This window comes from Crocodylus siamensis, chromosome 1 (genome assembly GCF_052110815.1).
Source record: "Crocodylus siamensis isolate JL-2025a chromosome 1, ASM5211081v1, whole genome shotgun sequence".
Taxonomy (NCBI): domain Eukaryota; kingdom Metazoa; phylum Chordata; order Crocodylia; family Crocodylidae; genus Crocodylus; species Crocodylus siamensis.
In genome coordinates, this window is record NC_143395.1 from 175052966 (window position 1) to 175073575 (window position 20610).

At 43.8% G+C, this 20610-nt stretch overlaps 1 protein-coding gene across 1 annotated transcript in view; it reads left to right on the forward strand.

Moving 5' to 3' along the window:
• The first annotated feature begins 3104 nt into the window (after nt 1-3104).
• Nucleotides 3105-20610, forward strand: part of CIMIP6 (ciliary microtubule inner protein 6) — a 32048-nt gene continuing 14542 nt past the window's right edge. The window contains exons 1-3 of the mRNA XM_090049478.1: nt 3105-3227; nt 8826-9039; nt 10604-10757. Coding sequence (XP_089905604.1) covers nt 3166-3227; nt 8826-9039; nt 10604-10757 — 430 coding nt within the window. The 5' untranslated portion in view covers nt 3105-3165. The remainder of the gene's footprint in view (nt 3228-8825; nt 9040-10603; nt 10758-20610) is intronic.

Below are 20610 nucleotides of genomic sequence, written 5' to 3' on the forward strand. Positions count from 1 at the left end.
TGACACAGCCATCACTATAGCAATACATGCACCACAACTATAATTATGTAAAGATAAGGGGTAGTTCAGGATAATAACAGTCTGCAAGTGCTGATTTGAGGGAGCTTTGTTTGAGATGGCACACAAGGAGGAGGCGAGCACCTTTCTACCCATTTGAGATGAGTGAAGCCACCATTAATTGATCAGAGTTAGCTCACTTCTATTTGGAGGTCTTTGCATAAGAGCTTGTTTATGATTTTTTTCTGCAGGCAAATAATGAATTTTCATCTGGTCAACCTGTTCCTCCCTATCATTATAAATAAGCATTTAACATCAATCTAAAAAAAATCTTGTGTACACATGGTGGGGGAAAATAAGCTTCTGGTTTGACCAATCAAATTAAGCTTGGTCAAATCAAATTAAACTCCAGAGGCAGGCTGGTTTAACCCAAGAAAAGCAAACTATTAACCTCCTAAATCAATTGCATCCCTTTGTTATTAGAACTTTATTTACAGCTTTGTTATGACTTTATTCCTTCATATTTAGTATCCTGCTCTCTGCAAGTCCATTCATAGCAGATGACTAAGTAGGCTGTAGCCTATGAAAGCTCATGCTGCTCTGATGAGTTGGTTTATAAGGTGCCACTGTGCCTTGCCTTCTCCCATTGTTATTAGATATCTAATACAGTTTCAGGGAGTTCTCCATGCCCAAAAAGAAAACTCTGGATCCACACTCATGTCATTTATCAACTGAATGAATAGCAAATATTTGGGAAAGCAGGTGCTGCGGCCGATTTACCATCCTGCTTTGTCTTGCTAGAAGGAAACAATGTTTGAACCAATGTAACCAGGATGACAACATCCTTCTATAAGGCTATTCTAAATACCTAAGGCTATACCTAAATACTCTGTTAGCTAATCCATTTACTTTTAGTTGTACCACGGTTGTCATAAATGCCTTTTCCTTGCAGATCTCAAGTTGCTAAATTCACATAGTGTGCAGGTTTACAGTTTCCAGAATTTAGATTTTTAATTTGGAGTGAAGAAGGCAGGTGAACTCTAAATCTTAAAATAACAATTCAAAACAACTTTGTCCCAGGTGGAACCCAAATCTGGGTGACCAGGTGAGAGCATCCAATGTTGAATTTAGAGCTGAAGTTTAGTAAAAGGACAAAAGACTCTTGTTACAAGCGAGTGGGGAATCTGCTTAAAAAGCTGGTGCCGTCACCCATCAGGAAACTGAACTGGTGTTGAACATTGGTTTTAGCTCTGGGTTCCCTTGAACTGGTGGTGAAATAACAGTTACTGTCCTACAGTGCTGTTTGAAAGAGTCATCAAACATTAGAAAAACAGGAAAGAATTCCCTCAAGCTGCCTTCAATGCTTTTGTCTGGTCTAGTTGTTTTTCAACACTAGTTCAAGTGACCCATTCAGTTTCCCTGAGAGAACCTAGCTATGAGTCTGTCTCTTCCCTTTTTGGCAGGTGTGTACGGGGGGGGGGGGGGGGGGGGGGTGACTCTGTGGCAATGTCAACCCTGGGGAAATTTACAGTGAAATCCAGCAGGTGAGCTGATAGTGGATCCCTACTGCAAGGCCGACTCTAGGAGCTGGAGTTATTTTTACTTCCTCTGCAGTTAGATTTGTGTTTTTCACGTCTGACTAAAATATTGGCTATAAGACAGGATGCTTATCTATGCTGGGGACCAGATTCTCCTTTCTGAGTAAATTATGGTTGAGGCAGATACTGGGTAGGAATGATGGGGGTGGGGAAATGCTGCCAGTACTTTGACTGTAAGGTGAATTAACCTTAATGCTGATTCAGCCCCCCAAAATAACTACTCTAAGTACACAAATCCAAGATGAGGTTTATTTGTTTGTTTAACATGGAGGGAAAAGTTAGAGCTAAGGTGGCTCAAGGTGACTTGTGTGGCAGGGGAGGGGTAATTTCCTAGGGGTCATTTTCTGCTGGATTTATAGCATCTCTGAGCTAGTTGAGTGATGAGAAAGGAGCCAGATTATGATTGTAAAATCAGAGAATGAAAGACAAGGGGTGTTGGAAGGGACCTCAGGAGGTCACCCAGTCCAAACCCCTGCTCAAGGCAGGACCATCCCCAACTATCTCATCCCACTGAAGACTTTGTCTACCTGAGTCTTAAACACCTCCAAGGATGGAGATTGCACCATGTCCCTAGGTAACCTGTTCCAGTGCTTTATTACACCCTAGGGAGAGAGTTTTTCCTAATGTTTAATCTAAACTCCCCCTCGCTGCAGCTTGAGACCACTGTTGTCCTGCCATCTGCCACCACTGACAACAGCCCAGCTCCATCCTCTTTCCAGCCCCCCTTCAGGGAGCGAAGGCTGCAATCAAATCCCCTCTCCGCTTTCTCTGGTCCAGACTCAGTAAGCCCACTTCCCTCTGCCTCTCCTCCAGAGGCATGTGCCCCAGCTCCCAAACCATGCTCGCTGCCCTCTGCTGAACTCTAGAAGGATGCTATTAAATGAATCCCCCCTCACTCTTCTCTTCTCCAGACTCTCCTGGCTTGCTCCCAGGGCCCTCTGGCTGAGGGCAAGCAAAACCTGGGGGCATCTGAACCCCAAGCCCAGGGCCTGCAAGTAGGATGCCCACCAAAGGTTTGGGGAACATCTGAAGCCCCAGGTGTGGGTAGTAATGGTTCTGGACTCTTGGATTTGGAATTAATTTTGGCTCATTTGGCCTTGGACACAAATTTTAAAAAAAAATCTCTTCTCCAGACTCAAACCAGTTCCCTCTGCCTCTCCTCATAAGCCGTGTGCCCCAGTTCTGCCCCTGTGCTTTACTCCCCTCCTAGGCAGACTTTGACCGCGGGGTCCCCCGGGCTCGAGGCCCCCCTCAGGAAACACCGGCTTGTCACCCGTCCAGGCTTTATTTTCCCTGTGGGGAAAAAAAGAAACCAGCCAGTAGGAAGCTGAGAAGGGACACAGGCAAGTCCCTTTTCTCCCTGGCCCCGCGCTGGGGGGAGCCGAGCACCGGGGGGTGGGACACGACCCGGCATGGCCGAGGGTCCGGGCGGGGCGGGGCGGGGCCCCCGGGGCTCCTAGCAACCGCGCGGCGCGGGTCGCCTAGCAACGGGGCGGTCACAATGGGCCGCGTTGCGAGCTGCCCCGGGCTCAGCGCGCGCCCGCCGCCCACCCCTGCTCCCGCCGCCGCCATGTCCCACTGGCAGCCCCCCGTGATCCCGTCCATCCGCAAGAAGCGGGGCCCGCTGCGCCCGTAAGTGCTGCCTGGACTGTCTGAGAGAGGGAGGATGGTACCGGGGCTGCCCTGCGGGCACCTGAGGGGGTGGGGGGTGGGGGGCCGGCAGGCAGCCCTTGCTCCCCTGGGCATCCCCCTGCCAGGCGAGGACCCAACACCCCTCAGGCGCCCCGGGGGATGTTGCTGGTGTTCCGTGTCCCGTGGGTACCACTGTAGTGGTGTGCAGCCAGGGGGCCTGGTGCCAGGCGCTGTATGAGAGGAGCTGGCCAGATGCAAGGGGTGCACAAGCCTTTTCCCAGTTGTGTTATGGCAGGAGTGGCAAAGGTGCAGCTTACAGGCCCAATTTGTCCCCTGGTGCTGCCCCTGGGTCCAAGTTCACCTGGATGCTGCATGTGGCACACATGGGACCGTCCACACATGCAGGGCCCAGGATCTGAGCCCCATGCGCCTTCCCTGTGAGGTTCTCCGGGACTGTGTCAGTTCTGGCCAGTCCAGGACATGCGCCCACTCAAGTTGATCCACTCAAGTTGATGCGCCCACTCAAGTTAATCCCCTGATCCTGCATTAGTCTGTGTCTCCACTGCGCCCTGGCACCCTCAAGCTTCCATATACACATACCAAACCTGAAAATGAGGCGCCGAAGCTGCTCTGGGGACACCTCTCAAGCATATCAATTATGTCACGCTAAGCACAGCAGTGCTCACCAGTAAAGAAAAATGTTGCTAACTTCAGTCACTTTACCTTACACATGGTGATATTTGGCTTGGGCAGCAGATCTTTGGTAGCAGGGGAAGGCAAGGCACGTAGCAAAGCATGGTTTATCTCTTCCTTTCTTTCAGGTTCTGTTTAGTTCCAGTGTAACCACAAATAATTAGAAGTGTCTGGTTTCACATCCATTTAGGGAGTCCAAGTTGAAGGAGCTTCTCATCCAAGTGACTTCAGTTCTTACAGAATAGCTTTGTGTTGGCCCTGCACCTAGCCTACCACTTCTGAGGCCAACGCAACTTGTTTGTGGAATCTTGAAAGGGTCTGTAATCGGGCTTGCAATGTTCTGGCCCATATTCTGGCAGGTGCGGGCCATAAAAGAAACATTACCAGCCCCAGGAGCAGCCTGAATCTGAGTGGCACAAGCTCACTTAAAGGCCGCTGTTCCAAAAGGTTGCAAGGTTCTCCTGCCACTTTAGCTGCAGCTGCTTTCAAGCCATAATAACACACAGGTTAGGTGATGGATATCATGAGGCAAAGAATCATCTGCTAGAATATTCATGAGCAGATTATCAACTGGGGTTCCTGTGCTTGATTATCTGCCTTCAAAAGAAGTTGTCACTATAATCCCAATGATTTAAAAAAAGGGAAGAATCCACAAAGTAGGGCAGAATTAATAAGGCTGAGAGAGACTTTGAGCCCATTCAGAGAATAACCTTCCAGAGTGACTATCCCTGTGCATATGGGTCACAGCTGTGACAGTATTTGTCCTTCCCCTGATTTCTTTGAAGAGCTCCCTGTGGGACAGCTGGGCAGTGGTCAGTTTTCTGTACAGCTGGACTGGCTCACTGAGATACCTACATCAACTCCTCTAGCCTGAGGGATTTCTTTGCCAACGTAATACAGCTCCAAACAATCTGGTCATTCTGCTCTGCTATTTCCTTAGTAGCTGCACTCCAGAAATTGAGGAGTAAGTTCACAAGAACTGGATCATGATTGCTTTTTATCAAAAGTTAATGGATGTGTGGGAGGTATGGAAGTTGAAATCTGCAAAATTTAGCCACATGAGAACCATGTAGAAGTCACTGATGTCTGCAGGACTCTGCGGACTATGAAGACTAGCTACATTGGTGGGGAAAGTGGCCAGTAAAAAGAGGTTATGCAAAGCTTTGGAACAGAAGTTAAAAGAAAGAATAAAGAGCAGAGGTAAACAGAAACAGGACAAAATGGTTCAGCTCTCCTAGCTTTGTGCAATGTCACCTCTAGCTTAGGGACCTACTTGAGTTGTGCATCCCTGGTGTAAAAGGTGGTAACCATATCCAGAACCAGATCAGACATCTGTTATATCACAGCGTTATATACACAGCCTTTCTTCCATCATATGGCACACATTAGTCTGTAAATATAAAATCCCCTGGAAAATTGAGTGTTGGGGTACTTATTAAATTTTTCAGAAGTTAGGGGGTACTTACTACTCAAAAGGCTGAGAAACACTGCTCTAGACAGAAGAAATATGATAGACCCATACGGGATTTGGTATAACATTTAATACAGCAACACAAGGGAAATTATTATTTAAACTAAGAAGGTAGGAATTATGAGCTATGTGAACGTGCTGACTGTGCACATGAGAATCTAAAGTTATTTTTTGTTGAATCTGTTAATGGCAATCCCTGTATAGCTTGTACACTTTTAGTTGGAGTAATTTTATTTCAGAATGTCCTTGGATAAATATAACAGGGACCGGTACCAGAATTTTAAGCTGAATAAGGAACTAGTGAAAGGGGAGGCAATGCAGGATACTGAAAAGAGGAGCGTTGTGTTGGAGGGAAGTTCTCAAGTGGAGGACTCAAGCACTGGTTTTGCCAGAAATAATCTTATGTAATGTTTTCATTAGTGACATTGCACAGAAAGTAAGAATGTGTTAATGAAATTTGCTGAGGACACTAAGTTGGGAAGTATCACCAGGACAGAGGATTGGGAATACCTTACAGAAAGAATCACATAGCCTTGAAAGCTGAAGTAGTAGAAGTGGGATGAATTTAATGCTACAAAATGCAAAGTCAAACACAGAACTAACAGCAGTGTAGCCCCACTACTGTGGTGATGCCAGCAGGCTCGTACACACTGCTTCTCAGCTAAGAGAAGAGCAGAGATTGTTAACCAGAATGTAGTCCGGCACTAATGCAGTGACTTTACTTTTGGTCCTTCACTGAGCATACAGTTCTAGTCACGCTGTTTAAGAATGGAGAATTTGTACTGCAGCAGGGTTGGCAAAAATGACTAGGATTACCAGGGGAATGAAGAGCCTGAAATTAAAGCCATACTTACATAGTAAATTTACTGTGCCAGGCAGTGGCACCCTCAAACATGCTGCACAGCTCCAAACAGCGACTCTATGGCTCAGTAGGCAGGTGAATTAGCACTGAAGAATGACAGTGCCAATCAGAGCAGCTCTGTGCTAATTAGCCTATCCATGGAAAGAACTGTGTTGCTTCTGGTTTAGTCTGCCTGAAGCTGCACAGTGACTTGAGGGCATCACTGCCTTTCACAGTAAGTTTATATCAGGATGTTAAAATCCAAGGAGAAAGAACAGCTCTTTCAACATAAAGACAAAGTTTAGATGCAAAGAAATAGGAATAAATTGGCCATGAATAAATTTAGGCTGGAAATTAAAAGAAGGTTCCTAACTATCTGAGGAGTGACTGGGGCAAGAAACCTAATTAGTTTTAAAATGATCTTGAAAGGGATTATATACCCTCACTGCCTATGATAGCAGGATACTGTACTCATTGACTCAAGTAGGGCCGTTGAGTTCTATGTTCTTAAATGAAGAATTGTGCAGGAAAGGAAGGAAAGATCTAATCCTGATTCATTTTTGTTATACATTAAACGCACCTAAATCAGCCTTAAGCAAAACTACTTGAATTCATAAACATGGGTACTCAGTAAACACAGCCCTAAACTGCTAAGTGCTGCTAAAGTTACAAGTCAGTAGGTTACCAAAGTAAAGGCTGCACTCCTCCAGTCTAGTAACCAATTAGTAAATAAATAAAATTACAGAAATTGTTGGACAGTAAATGGATGAGATGCTTAGTATGAAACTAGGCTGTAGACACCTCAGACTACTGAGCTAACTCCAGCTGTAACCAATGGAGAAATTGTCACTGAGTTCTGCAGAAGCTGGGTCAGACTGCAGGAGAGAGACTGTCTTTTTGTTCTGGGTTTGTACAGTACCCAGTACATGGTAAGCTTGCAATACACAGAACAGTAGAGTATCATCACAAACTCCTCTGTGAACATTTCAGGCTGGACATAAGGAAGAAGTTATTTACTGTCCGAGCCCCCAAGGTTTGGATAGACTGCCGCTGGAGGTGGTTCAAGCACCTACCTTGAACACCTTCAGAGTATCTTGCTGGGATCCTGCTGGCTTTGTGCCCTTTGGGCAGGGGGCTGGACTCGATGATCTTCCAAGGTCCCTTCCAGCCCTAATGTCTAATGTCTATGAAATCCTGTGTAGGACCTTAGGCAAAGCCATAATGCTAACAAAATTATTAGTAGTACTGTTTCAGTGGAAAAAGGGAGATTTTTTTAGTGCCCAAATGCCATGGCTTCTCATTGACTCCTTATGTATTGATTGCTCTGAGTCCACTGATTAATTATATAAGTGACTGACATAATTTGGTATCATTACCTGTATTTGGCAGCTTATTTCCTGTTCAAGACCTGAGGCTTTGATGTGAGTAAGGTTAATATTACTTCTACTGGAAATGGATAGTTTTGGTTTCCAAGAAGCCATTTTTATGTCAAAATATTGGTCATATCAAGTCTATATGTCACTTCTCTAATAACGTACCAATCCTTATATCATAGAACTTTTTCTGAGGTACTAGGGCAGGTTTTTGTTTTTGTCTTAATAGAATGCTATTTTGTTTTATTATTTTCATGTTTAATTAATGATAATTTGCCTTTCTGGAAATAGAGGTGAAACTGGCAGGAGCAGAATGAAACACTACAGGGAGAAAAGGAAGGAAGGAGGGGAGTGTAACTAAGGTCATCAGCATGTTAATGATATTGTTGGCTGTGATCAGAGATAATATCACCAAAGGGAGAGCATAAACAGAGAAAAGTAGGAGACTCAGAACAGAATGTTCTGGAGCAGCCACTGAGAAAGGAGTCAGGAAGGGAAGGTGATTATCCTAAGATGCTACAGAAGATTGATTAGATAAGTTGGAAAAAAACCCATTGGAGAGTAGAATAAGGAAAAACGAATGTGCCAAGGTGATAGAGACGTAAGTGAGCTACTGATTAGTTGAGAGGGATAAGAATAGAAGTCAGCCGTTTGGCATTAGCTACGAACAAATCATTAAGAATGCTGGGAGGACTGTCCTGGTAGACTGGCCAGAGCAAAAACCGGATTAGGAAGGATCAGGAATAGAAGGTAGAACATGTAAAGGAGCTGGCCTCAAGCATTTGCAATACACAATAGTTTTGTGCAGACTGTAACAAGTTAGAGACATCAGTAAATATTTAAAGGGAAGCAGACCTGAGATGTCAACTTTCATATTGCAACAATTTAATGTACAAATATTTGACCAGCCAATTCTGATTTCTCCAGCATGCATTGGGACTAACACTGAGTTACACTAATCCAAAACTAGTGAGTGAGAAGAAGCATACCATAGAAGTTAAATTCTGCTGCCGTGTATACTCATGTAATCCCGCAGTAGGTGCAGTGAAATCAGATCCTGCAGTTACAATACTGAGTGAAATGGGATTTAAGCCTGCTTAAGTTCTTAGCAGATACTATTTTCTTATCCTGTTTTATGTGATATAAATAGATTAACTGTTAACACGTTATAGGGTATGTATATGAAAATAGTCATGTCTTTGTCTTCTTTTGTCTTCCAGCTCAGATACCTCGAGAGTATTTTATCTTGATATGCCAGAGCCAGTTAAGAGGCTAGAAAAGCTCAATAGAGAAAACAAACCGCGTGAGCCACCGTGTTCACCAGAGCGACGCAATCATCCGTACCCACGTTATGCAAAAGTCATTGACTGTGATGTTAGGTTCTTAAATGAACCAATAGTCTATATGGAAACCAAAAATACTATGCAAAAAGAGGTGGGATCATTTGGCATTATCTTTCCAACTAATATCATACTCTAAATAATATATACCTCTATGCTGCATGAGAGAACTACATTAAATAGCACTAAGGATCTGAATTGAACCCCATAACAGTAAGAAAGCTCAGAATTAAGCCTTAAAACTCTCTAACTCACTCTGCTGTGCCAAGGAATGGCAGTGCATATGGCATGAAGATCAGTCACTGCATGAAGATACCTGCAATAGTCAGGCACAAAGAGGTGTTAGGAAAATCATAATTAAAGCTTGCTTTTGTCAGATTCGGTCAGTCTTAGATTTACTTTATCACACAGTAGTTTCTGGTTTGATTTGTTTTGTGTATTACAGTTAAAGGAAATTGATTTAAAGGGGTTATTGTCTATTTCATTTCTAGGAAAGTGACCCTTAGACAAGGTGAGCACAAAGCTGATGTACCTCTTAAAACATAGCATTAATGGGTAACATGGTAACAGTGTATGGGCTCTTTGCACAGGTGGGAATTTTACTCTAATCCAATGATTTAATGTTGCGGGGGATGGATTGTGGAACCTTATCAATGCTGGAGTGCTTTGGTCTGTGAAGTGTCCCATTTAAGTAAGGTGCCTCTCAGCATCAGAAAGTGTGTCACAATATGGTAAGCTAAGCAGCCATGTTGGAAGAAGGTTAGCTGTTTAAACTGTTAAATAGCATGTAGGAGTAGGCCTTCCTGTCCAATGCAGGGAAATGAGATGCTTGAACTCTAGAAGGGAGAGAACAAGCCAGGTGTTGTCTTGCTTGATAGTTTAGATGACTGTTCTAATATGGCAGCTTTGCAAATGTACTGCATTTTTGTTCTTTCTGCATAGGTAAAATGGTTCTGATCAGTCCTGCGGCCTGTACAAATGGCAGATAACATTTTATAACGAGTGTGGTTATGGAATCCTTTCTACGTGAGCCCTCTGATAAAATGCATTGAGTCTCTCCATAGTGCCAGGAAATAATCAAACACTCTCTGTTTGGTTTGGCAAAAGGGTGGTTCATTTTGGGTGAAATTTACCCCCAGTCAGAGTGTCTGCATAGGCACTCTGCTACAATAGTGACTATCCTCAGCTTGTTAACATGAGCTCTTAACATGTTAGACAGGTTTCCCTCTGCACTGGGGATGTTGTTGCCAAAAATGTGAATGTTAGAAACATTTTTTTTCCAGCTTTGGTTCTGATGTGCCACGATGGCCTCTTGTAAGAGTGTGTGAGAAGGCAGTTTGTACATAATGATATACCTGACATCTCACTTTCCTAGATCACCTGGGGAAACCCCAGAATCTGAGAGACAGTTACATGGTGTTTATATGAGGGAAGAATAACAGTGCAAGACAGAAGAGGGAAAAATAATGAGACTGTAACATATTTAAGAGTAGCCTGCTTAGGGTCAGTGTTAGGAGCCAAAGTAGATAAAGCAAACATGGAGCTAGCAGGAGAATTAAAGCTCTGTGAGATCTGAGAAGATGTTACAGACAATGTAATGATAGTACACACTTAAGGGCATGTATAGATTTTCATTTCTCTTTCCTTTGCCTTTAAAGGATCATTGGTGGCCAACTGGTAAATCCCATATACAACATTATAATCCATCTTATGACAGACAGACCACCCAAAGAAGTGATTTCCAGAACCCAGCCTGTAAGTTAACTTGTCCACCTAAATACATCTGTAAAATACCGCCATCATGTGGAATAGGTAAGTACCTGTAAGGCAGCTCCTTTTACTAATATACCAAGTTAGAAACTGTTATCTTATCAAGCTAAGATTGAACAATGTACACCTTTAAATAGCATTTGCAAGTAGGTACATCCCTGTGGTATGACTAGTTTTCTCAATACTCAGAATAGGAAATAATAAAGGTATTTTGGTATGAGGTACCATACAACAGTATGATATGTGTCAGTGAAGTCCACAGATTTACTTTGGGTTTACGGTAGTGTAACTGAAAACTGAGTCTCTCCGATTATCCAGCTTTTCATCCACCCATCCTATTTTCTTGGCCATGAAATCTGAACAGAATGATGACCATTGAAGAACAACCACTATTTGTAATGCATGCAAATGCATGCTGACTTTGGCCACCTCTCTTCAGTGCAAAAACATGGACTCTTTCAGGATATGGAAATGATGAAAACTTATAGTTTTTTAAATATGTGTTTGGAAACTGTTTAAATATGTGTTTGAATTATTCCCATTATTTGCAAGTATATTTTGTATTTGTAATTTGGGTAAATACTTCTATTAGAAAAGAGCTGTCTGCTCTGTATATTCTTTATTTGTTATTTGATCACCTGGCTCTTCCCCCAAGGAGTTTTTTTGTTGTTGTTTTTGCTGCTCCCTGAATGACTACACCTTTATCAATAGGAGAGCAGCAAAGAGCAAATTAAATGGAGGGCTGTTGCAACTGTGCTCAAAAACTGAAGTAAATATCTTCACTTCTCAGCCTTTTGGCCCAGATTAAGTGTAGTTCTTGGCATCTTGTGGTGGCATCCGAATCTCAAGACCTCCAGACTTGGGTCTGCACGTAGGATGCCTGCGAATGGATTTGGGAGTATCTGAAGTCCCAGAGCGAGAGCCTGGGATGAAGGATGCTCGCTGGCTGTAGGACTATCATGGTGTCTAGAACAATTGCATTCTGCCTGCTCAGTTGATATTGTTTTTGGAATGATAGAGTTCTGCTCAATCAATATGATTTGGAACTGATTTGGATCTGGAACACAAAATACTTCTTTTGTTTATTATTATTAATAATAATATATCTTCCTTTCCCTTTTCTCCATCTGTCTCTAGAACAATTTAATAAAAAAGTCAAGACCAAATGTTCAAAAACTGCCTGAATGGACTCTGAAGCTACCTCAGGTCACATCATCATAATGACTGGTGCTTTATTCTCTGGCCACAGGGTGAATAGGGTTCTAAGACCTCCATAAAATCAGTCTTAAACTGAGGAACAAAAGACAATCCACAGTGTGCTTGGTACAGAATAGGAGGCCTGCAGTAAACTGACTGGATTTGAGAGCAGTTGTTTGTTTTGGGGCTGGGTCTGTATGCTCAGTAGTACTGTGGTAGCAGTGGCAGAGCTGTCCTCCTGCTGTTATGATTAAGGTCACTTATTTTTACTCTGACGGTGCATTTAACACCAGCTGCCCTATTACATTTTCTTATTCCATCCATATTTGTTATAAAGGCACAACTGGTCCACAAACCAACACCCTGACTGAATATTCTAGGATCCAAAGAGATTGCTGCTTACAGCTGGATGGTATTAAAAGGCACCGTAGACACGAACGACAAGAATTTAGCAGAAGTCTTGAAGAACAGTGATGTCAAAGTGCTACAGCTGAACTGTATTGTTTTTCACTAGCAAAGACCAAAAAAAGCCACTTCAATGCCAATTTAAATGTCATAAAACAACAAAGTATTTTCTGCTTAACAAATCAGTGCTTTCACTCTACTGACCTTGCTAATGTTACTGAAAGACTTGCATGAAGTAAAATATATATTGGCCCAGAAGTTATGCTTTACAGAGTTTCTATAGGCCAGTGAGATACCAGGACCTGAGTAGTCATTAAACATGGTGAGGGGATTTGCCACTTGCAGAGTCACAATGGACGCTGCCCTCTGTACATAGACTCAACAGCATACGTCAAGAATCGCTCGCTTTAGCTTAACAGAGCACTGAAAAACTACAAATCCCTCTGCAAAAAGTCAGAAATTGTAAGAGAAAGCATAGGGAGCATAGTGCCCCTTCTCCACTATTCCCCCTCCCCTAAAAGGAGAGAGGCATTTCCTTACTTTTTATCCTGGCATGGGGAAGTACTTCTCACACAGGCATTCCTCTCCTCTCTGGCTGTGGAGATAGACTCAGCAAGAGAATCTGGAGTTGGGGAACTCAGAAAATCTGCTGAATAGATTGAGTTCTCACCAGCAACAAATGAAAGAAGTGGTGTCTTTTTTAGGAATTTCCTCATAATTTTTCTTCTAAAGTGAGATCTGCCAGCCTGCTGGCTCCCACCCTATAAGGGGAGTGAGAAAAGAGATCTGTAGTAATTGGTCCCTTCTTTCATTTGGAGGGAAACATAAAAAGATAGTATATAATACCCATATGCAAAAATCTCTTTCTGAAACAGTGGATTTCTCTGTCATTGTCAAGTTTTAAAGACTTCAATCTACTGGAACAGTGGTGGGATCAGAAAGCATATACTGTCACCCAGTTTCATGCATGTGACATGCTTACATAAGTACACATGCAAACACACAAACGCTGTCCTTGGCTGGTTATGGACTTTCTTGGGGTATGAATTATTTTAGGATGCATTTCTTTTCTTATTCCCAGGCTTTTCTCCTTGCCACATTCCACTACCTCCTGATACAACATTGTATCACAATATGACTTCAAAGCCCACAATACCATCCAATCAAATGTGACGGGCTGGCTGGCAGTGACCTGGCCCAGGGGTTTTGAAAGGGCAAAAGATGACTGGAGGATTTAGGATTCCCTTTCCTCACCAGTCTGGTAATGATTTGGCCCAGGGGTTTTGGAGAGGTAAAAGATGATTGGAGAACTTGGGATTCCCTTTCCACACCAATCAGGCCCCAGAGACTCACCCCCCCCATGTCCCCTTATTGGCCCCTTGGGTCACCTGGAGGGGGATAAAAGGAACAGTGTGGGCTGACTCAGGAGAGACCAGTGAGGGACAACAAGGAAAGAGCTTCACAGAGCTGGCAAGAGCTGAGCTAGCGGGGCAGGAGCAGTGCCCCAGAAGAGCCTGAAAGAGCATGACCTTAGCAGTGCTGCTGGCAAGAGAGGCTCCCCACTGGGCTCCAGGATCCCCTGGGAGAGGCTACAGCCAGCAGGAGAGGCTCCCCAGCTCCAGGAAGGATCTGAGCAGCAACCTGAGAGGTTCCCAGCTCTGCTTTCAGCTCCTCCAATCAGAGGTCAGGCAGCTTGACATGAGGTGGGGGCACCAGGAAGGTCAAGACCCCTAGCAGGTTGGAGCAGTGCTACCAGTGGTGGCTGTGTGGCAGTGTTCCTGCCTGACCATGGGAGGTCAGGGTTCAAGTCCTAGCTGCAATGACTTGGGGTGAGTGAGCTAACAAGAAGCAAATCTATTTGCAGTGGAAAGGGGCCATTGTGTTTTCCCTCCTTTCTCCCCCTCCAGGTACCAAGGTGCTACATTTCCTTGTCATTTGACATTTTGCATTTTGTGCCTTTTTAGATTTCACCAGCCCGTATCGTTTGGTCTGCTGTTTGTGTTTTATATTTTGTTAACCCTGTTTTTTTGCCAGTGATGATAAGTGTCTAACTTTTGTTGAATCCTGCCCCCTTGGGGCATTGTAGTATCCACTATACCCTCTGATTTATGTTCCCGGTATTAAAAAGTATATGGTTAAGTCCCCATTGGTGGTCTGGCTCTAGTCTATAGGGGGAGGAGAGTCCCTACACCTCCCACAGTGCTTGTGCACCTGCTTTGATCCCTTTAATTGGAGAGATGGTACCTCTTGGAGTACCGCCTGGGTTACATAAAGTTGCAAGCTCTCTTGACACATTTGAACTACTTTGTCAAATGCTGTTCTGAAGCATGCTGAACTCTGCTATAGGTACACCATACCTATATAACATAACAAAATCACTTGGGACAAAGAATGAAAATAAATACTTGCTTCTTTAAACAGATTTGCACTGACCAAATCTGGCCAGTACCAAAAGGAAATTGGTACAAGATTTATTCATTTTTAAAACAACATTTTCAGTAAGCTACTGTGCAAAATTTAGCTCAGTGGGGCATAACCCATGGCTCATGGGAAACAGGACATTGCTCAGGACCACAGGAAATTTAAAAATTGATGCTGAGGTCGGTAGGGAGAGCAGCGCATGATATTGCTTCTGCCACATTAGTTGCTCAATGTTGCTGCCCATAGGCAAGTGAAAGTAGGGTACCACCATTTTAACTTGGAAACCAGGTAAGGGAATATATGAGGGTATATTCCCTAGTCTCTGAAGCTTTTGCTGAGAACTGGGGCTGGGGAACTGTCAAGAAGTCAGCTAAAACTCTCTGACTCTCTCTCTTCCTTAGCAGAAGTTGGGGCAATCTAAGAGATTGCTCCAATTTGTACCAGCTAGGCTGGTCTCCAAGGCTAAGTACAGACAGTCAAAAATCCCGAGGCTGAATTGATTCAGTCTTTGAAGATTAGTCTAAACTGAAGAGATTAAACTGCGAAGCAACTGGACACACATTTACTTCTGATTCAGGAAATGCAGCCACATGCTTGCAGTGGCTCAGGCCAGAAATCAGGGAGGCACTAGAGCTCATCTGTAGCTGGCATGGACTGTGTGTTCTATAGGCCAGTGAGATACCAGGACCCGAGTAGTCGTTAAACACGGTGAGGGGATTTTCTGCTGTCCCCAAGGTCTCTGGGATTTGCAGTTCAGAATCACAGTAACAGGACTCTGTAGGGTTGCTCATCACTTCCTCTGTTTCCAGGTGCCTCTGGGATTTGTAGTCCACAGCTGCAGCCAGCAGTAAGTTTCAGTAAATTTAGCAGGGCAGCTCTGTACTCCAGGGAAGGTGGGTTTAACTCCTCTTCCTGGCCCCAGACCCCAGCCTGGGTTTGCCTGGGGTGGCAGTCCCTGCCTCCCCTGGCCCCCAGTCCTTCTCTGCTGGAGCAGACAGCACAGCCCTGCACTAGAAAGCATGCTGGGATGCAAGGGATTGTGATTTAACTTAAATCAGGAAGGGGTCTGGGACAGAAGTTTCATAAAGCAGTTTGATTTAAATCAGTTGAGTCTGATACTACATTCAACCAGGTTGAACCTGGCTGGACAAAGGAATGCTAGCAATGCCCAATTAGTATATGTTCCCTTGGGCTAGGGACAGAAGTTACATATAAACCGGTTTCAGCCATCAGCTCTGTTCTGTTACAGGTTTAAACCAGTTACTGGTGACTTAAACCGGTTCATGTGTAACTTCTGTCCCTAGCCCAAGGGAACATATACTAGTTGGGCATTGCTAGCATTCCTTTGTCCAGCCAGGCAGAACTATGGGAAATTTCTGCTGTGATATAGAGGGAGCAGATTGTCTAATCAAAATTTTAAGAAAGCTCCAAAACAAACACCATTTTGTCAAGTTTTGGGTGACACTGTCTAAACGCCAATATTAACTGAAAATGTGGAGCTGTCTTATTCATTTCGTAGGTGTACAGGATAAACAGCTAGAAAATGAAATGCCTGATCCTGGTCCCTGCTACACCTGCTTTGTACTGGTGTAAGGTGGCTCTACACAGGTTGGGTCAGGTCCTTGGAGGACTCCCCCTCTGTAGGATGATCATTGGGCAGTGCAGAGTGGCTGTAGCAGCTCTGGGTAACTCCTCCCTTCCCCAGCTGCCAGTGTGGGAGTATGATTGGGGTGAAAGGTTGTGACTGGAACTGTCTGGGCTTCCAGTGCTCCCCAGCTGCTTTAACAGTTCTGTGGGCCATTGGGAGCTGGCACAGTCTACAGTGAGCTTCACCCAGGGACCAGATTTCTAGGGACAAGAATTCCAGAAGTGAGGGACTGCAAAGGGCATCATTGTATCTCTTTACCCCTAAAACTGTACTAAGTATTACTCAGCTGCAGCCGGGGGACAGATCCTCAAAGACAGACTCAGTAACTAGTCTCTAAGAATGTTCATACCAATTTCATTTTATCATCTGATCATTCTGTTCCATCAACCCACTTAATTACCCATGGTCTTTGGTATTTCAGCTATGCTATACCGGGCCAAAAATGAAAGTGCCCTTTGTGTGGCACACCACCCAACAAATGCCTGGCTACCATCCATAGTTAGATTGACAAATATTCCCCCTGCACCAGAGATGTATCTGTTGAAAAATAATTGTTCATGCCTGGTTTTCCAAACCAAAATGAGTTAGAGGCCTTGATTCTTTCATCTTGTACAGCCCATATGTGTTGCATCAAAGGCAAATTGGCTTCTCATCAGCCGTCTAACAGGTTTCATGTGACTCATGATACCTTTAACGTACACAGATAAATCACATTTCTTAGAAAATAGTTTGGCAGTGGAGCCATTCTGTATAATAAAATGTACATTTTTAGGATCACAAATGAAGATGTGTTCTAATGACGTAAGTAGTACAGGAAATAGGAGGAAACTGTGAATCACTTCTATAGACTAGATACTCACCTGCTATGAATAGGCATAGCTTTAATGAGCCTATGCTAATTTATCCCTATCATACAGGTTTATTTGATATTAAAAAGAATAAGCCAGAACAAGCAAGGCTTGAGTTCATCCAGCTGCTCTTTTAGCAGCCCCTGCTCTTACTGGGTGCATCTACATGTGCTATTAATGTGCAGCAATAAACTCTGGAGCTGTTCAAGCCAGAGTTTACTGCTCATGGGCTCAGCATCTACATGCCCAGGACTGCAGTGATTTGAGCTGGGGCAGAGGGAGTCTGCTTTGCGGGGTGGTGCTGGGTAGCAGAAGGCTGACAGGAGCCAGAGGTCTGGCCCCCGGCTGGCTGGACTGACCAGGTACAATTTGCACCCCACAGTCACTGTCTACACAAGTGCTTGACTGGACTTAATGACTCAGCCATAAGGTAGTACTGTCCCTAACAGTACTATCTTACAGTGAAGTTAATTAGTTTACTGTACCCTATTACCTGCACACGTGTAGATGGTGACACTTTACTGCTGAGCTAATTAGTCAACTCTGCAGTGCAAGTGCACGAATAGATGCACTGAGTACAATTATCTTGCTAATTTCGTTTGTAAATGTTGTCCAGTTTGAATAAGATCTGTAGAGCCTAGTCATACAGTCTTTATTGGTGTCTATTTTAATCGGTAGCTTCTGTATGGGATGACTTAGAAGGTTGAACACTTAAAGCAACAGAGGGCAGGTCAGTTACATGACTTATACAGGTGCTAAAACCCTTTTCCACCCTTGGAAAAACCTATCTACCCTGGACCAGGCATCAGTTTGGATTGGTCATGTGTTTTGGAAACTTTTCTAATTTAACAAAGTTACTATAGATCCGTGCTATGGAATTCAATACCTTTGTCAGACATGACAAAGCATTCAGTCTATTTTTGTCATGCAGCAAATCCTTTTTCCTATTGCTGTGCTATTCAGGGCCAAATCCTGCCCTAGATACACTCTCACTACCCTTATTGCCTTATATGGAAGTGTTGGGAGGTGACTGAGGGCAGGATTTGTCTTTAATCTAAACACTTAAGATGCAAATATTTTCTCCACCTTATAGATCTGGAACTGATGCAGATGCTTATAGGCAACTTACCTTGTTAGATACTTACGTCAATTCCACGTGGCACCCATCTGCATCTAGGTGGCTATATACCTTTGCAAGTCTGGACCTTTGCAACTTGCCTAGAGTCTCTCAGGGACTGTATGGCAGGGCTGGGACTTGAACTTCAGTGTGCTGAGTCTGAGTGCATGCAGTGGTTTACTCACAAGGACAGCCTTCACCTGTATAGGGGATTTTGCTACAGTTAGTTGTTATGGGGTGTTCTTCCCCATTCATCTTTTCAGAATTCCTGAAAAATAAATTCAATAGATTACAAATTGTGCATCAGACTTCTGACACACCAGATTCTGGGTAACAGGTTTCACAAACTCCTAACTGACTGAGAAATATAAGACCCATTTTCAAAAGTGACTTGAGCACTTGGAGCCTAATTACATGGACTTTCAATGAGACTTAAGCTAGGAGGGCCAAAGTTACTTACCTACTTCACTTGGAATAGGTTGCAAGTCTAGCCCTTAGGCCTTTCAGAAATGCCATCCGTTGCCTTTATGGCATTTCGTTTCATCCTGTTACCTTCTTTCAAGAGAAAAGCAGCTTCTGCAAGGCTCCTGGGAAATGCATTTAGTGCACTTCACCTCTGATTCTGAGCTCACAAAAGCTGCTCAGGGAATGCAGCAGGGTCAATACTGGAATGTGCAGTTGAAGAATCCAGTCCCGTATGGCCTCTTGCAAGCTCTTCAGCATTGAGGATGCCTTTGTTTCTCTGCACCATATGGTGCAGATTACCATGTTTGTGCTAAACAAAAGGTTTAAAAAGTAAACATTCCCTGTCTTCTCATCAGGAGGCTTTCTCCCTGCTCCCTTCATGTGTAGTCAAAGCACAGGGTCACAATGTTAACCACACCTTGACAGTAAGGGTCGCTGATTCTTCATGGGCCTTATGCCAGCATAACCTGAAGCAGATGAGGTGACACTGTTATCAAAGCACTGTCATGGGGTGTAACGGCCCAGGATTTATTATTGAATCTTCCTGCCCCACTTCACTTGTTGAGGGGGCAGGAGGTCTCTGGGGGTATCAGCTGGCAGTGCTCCACTGTACAAGTTCAAATCAAGGCTTTAGCCACTTTGACTATCAAGGCCATTGTGTTTAGCAAGAAAACAGCATCAGTGCTGCTCTGTGAAAAGCAGCCTTCTTCTAGAGAAAGGGTCATGCTATGTAAGGCATGTAATGTGGTCTGAACAACCAGTGCTGGCTGAGATTTCTCTTCTGACTGGTTGGAGTGCCAATATTTTTGCTTCTCCTCACAGAGGGGAAGGACAAAGGGTGTCCAGTCTTTAGGGGTGCTCGCTAACACTTTTTAATACAAACAATGAACTGTTTTGGATGATTGCTTGTGGGGATATTGTCAAATGCCCAAAGCATGTCATCCCCAATCACACTATTGTGCTCATGAGGCAAGCAATGGTTTCCATGTGTTGGCACATTCGTTGTTCTAATTGAGCCAGTTGTCTGTCTGGATTCAGACTACAGCATCTAGAAGTGATGGAGGATTATACCTTGGTATGTTAAATGGCTCTATTCCATAAGAGGTTATATATGCTGAACTGTAACCTAGGAAGTAATGTATGGTTCCTATAAGTCTGCCTTTACAGAGACAGAAAAAAATGGTCTTTTTTGGTATGTATATGACAATTTCCCTCTGCCCCCCCACCTCAAGTGTCCAGGAAACAATAGCTAATGCTTTTCTAGTGCATGGGCTGTTGCTTACTGAGGCTGGTAAGGATTCTTTCTGCCTGTTCTACCTCAAAGGTATTTTAACAGTTTACATATTTAACAGGAGGTAGTCTGTCTCTAACTCATAGGTTTGGAGCTCATTTGGTTTCTCCTACTTGCGAGTTTTATTTGTGTAAAGTTCTCCAGCCAGAATGCGCCTCTGTCTTCTGATACCTTTTGAAATATTCTCCATGTTACAGGGGTATAGGTTGTTGCCTTGTTGGTCTAAGGACATAGTAGATAAGGTCCTTTGGGTGAATCTGATATCTTTTATTAGACCAGCTTAAATAGTTGGGAAACATTTTTTAGCAAGCTTTCGGGTTTAAAAACCCTTCGTCAGGCTGAGGAAGTCTCTGCAGGAGTGTGTGCTCTTTCTGGATGGAATGAAAAGATTCCATCCAGGAAGAGCACACACCAACCACAGAGACTTCCTCAGCCGGATGAAGGGTTTTTAAACCTGAAACTTGCTAAAAAAAATTTCCAACTATTTACACTGGTCTAATAAA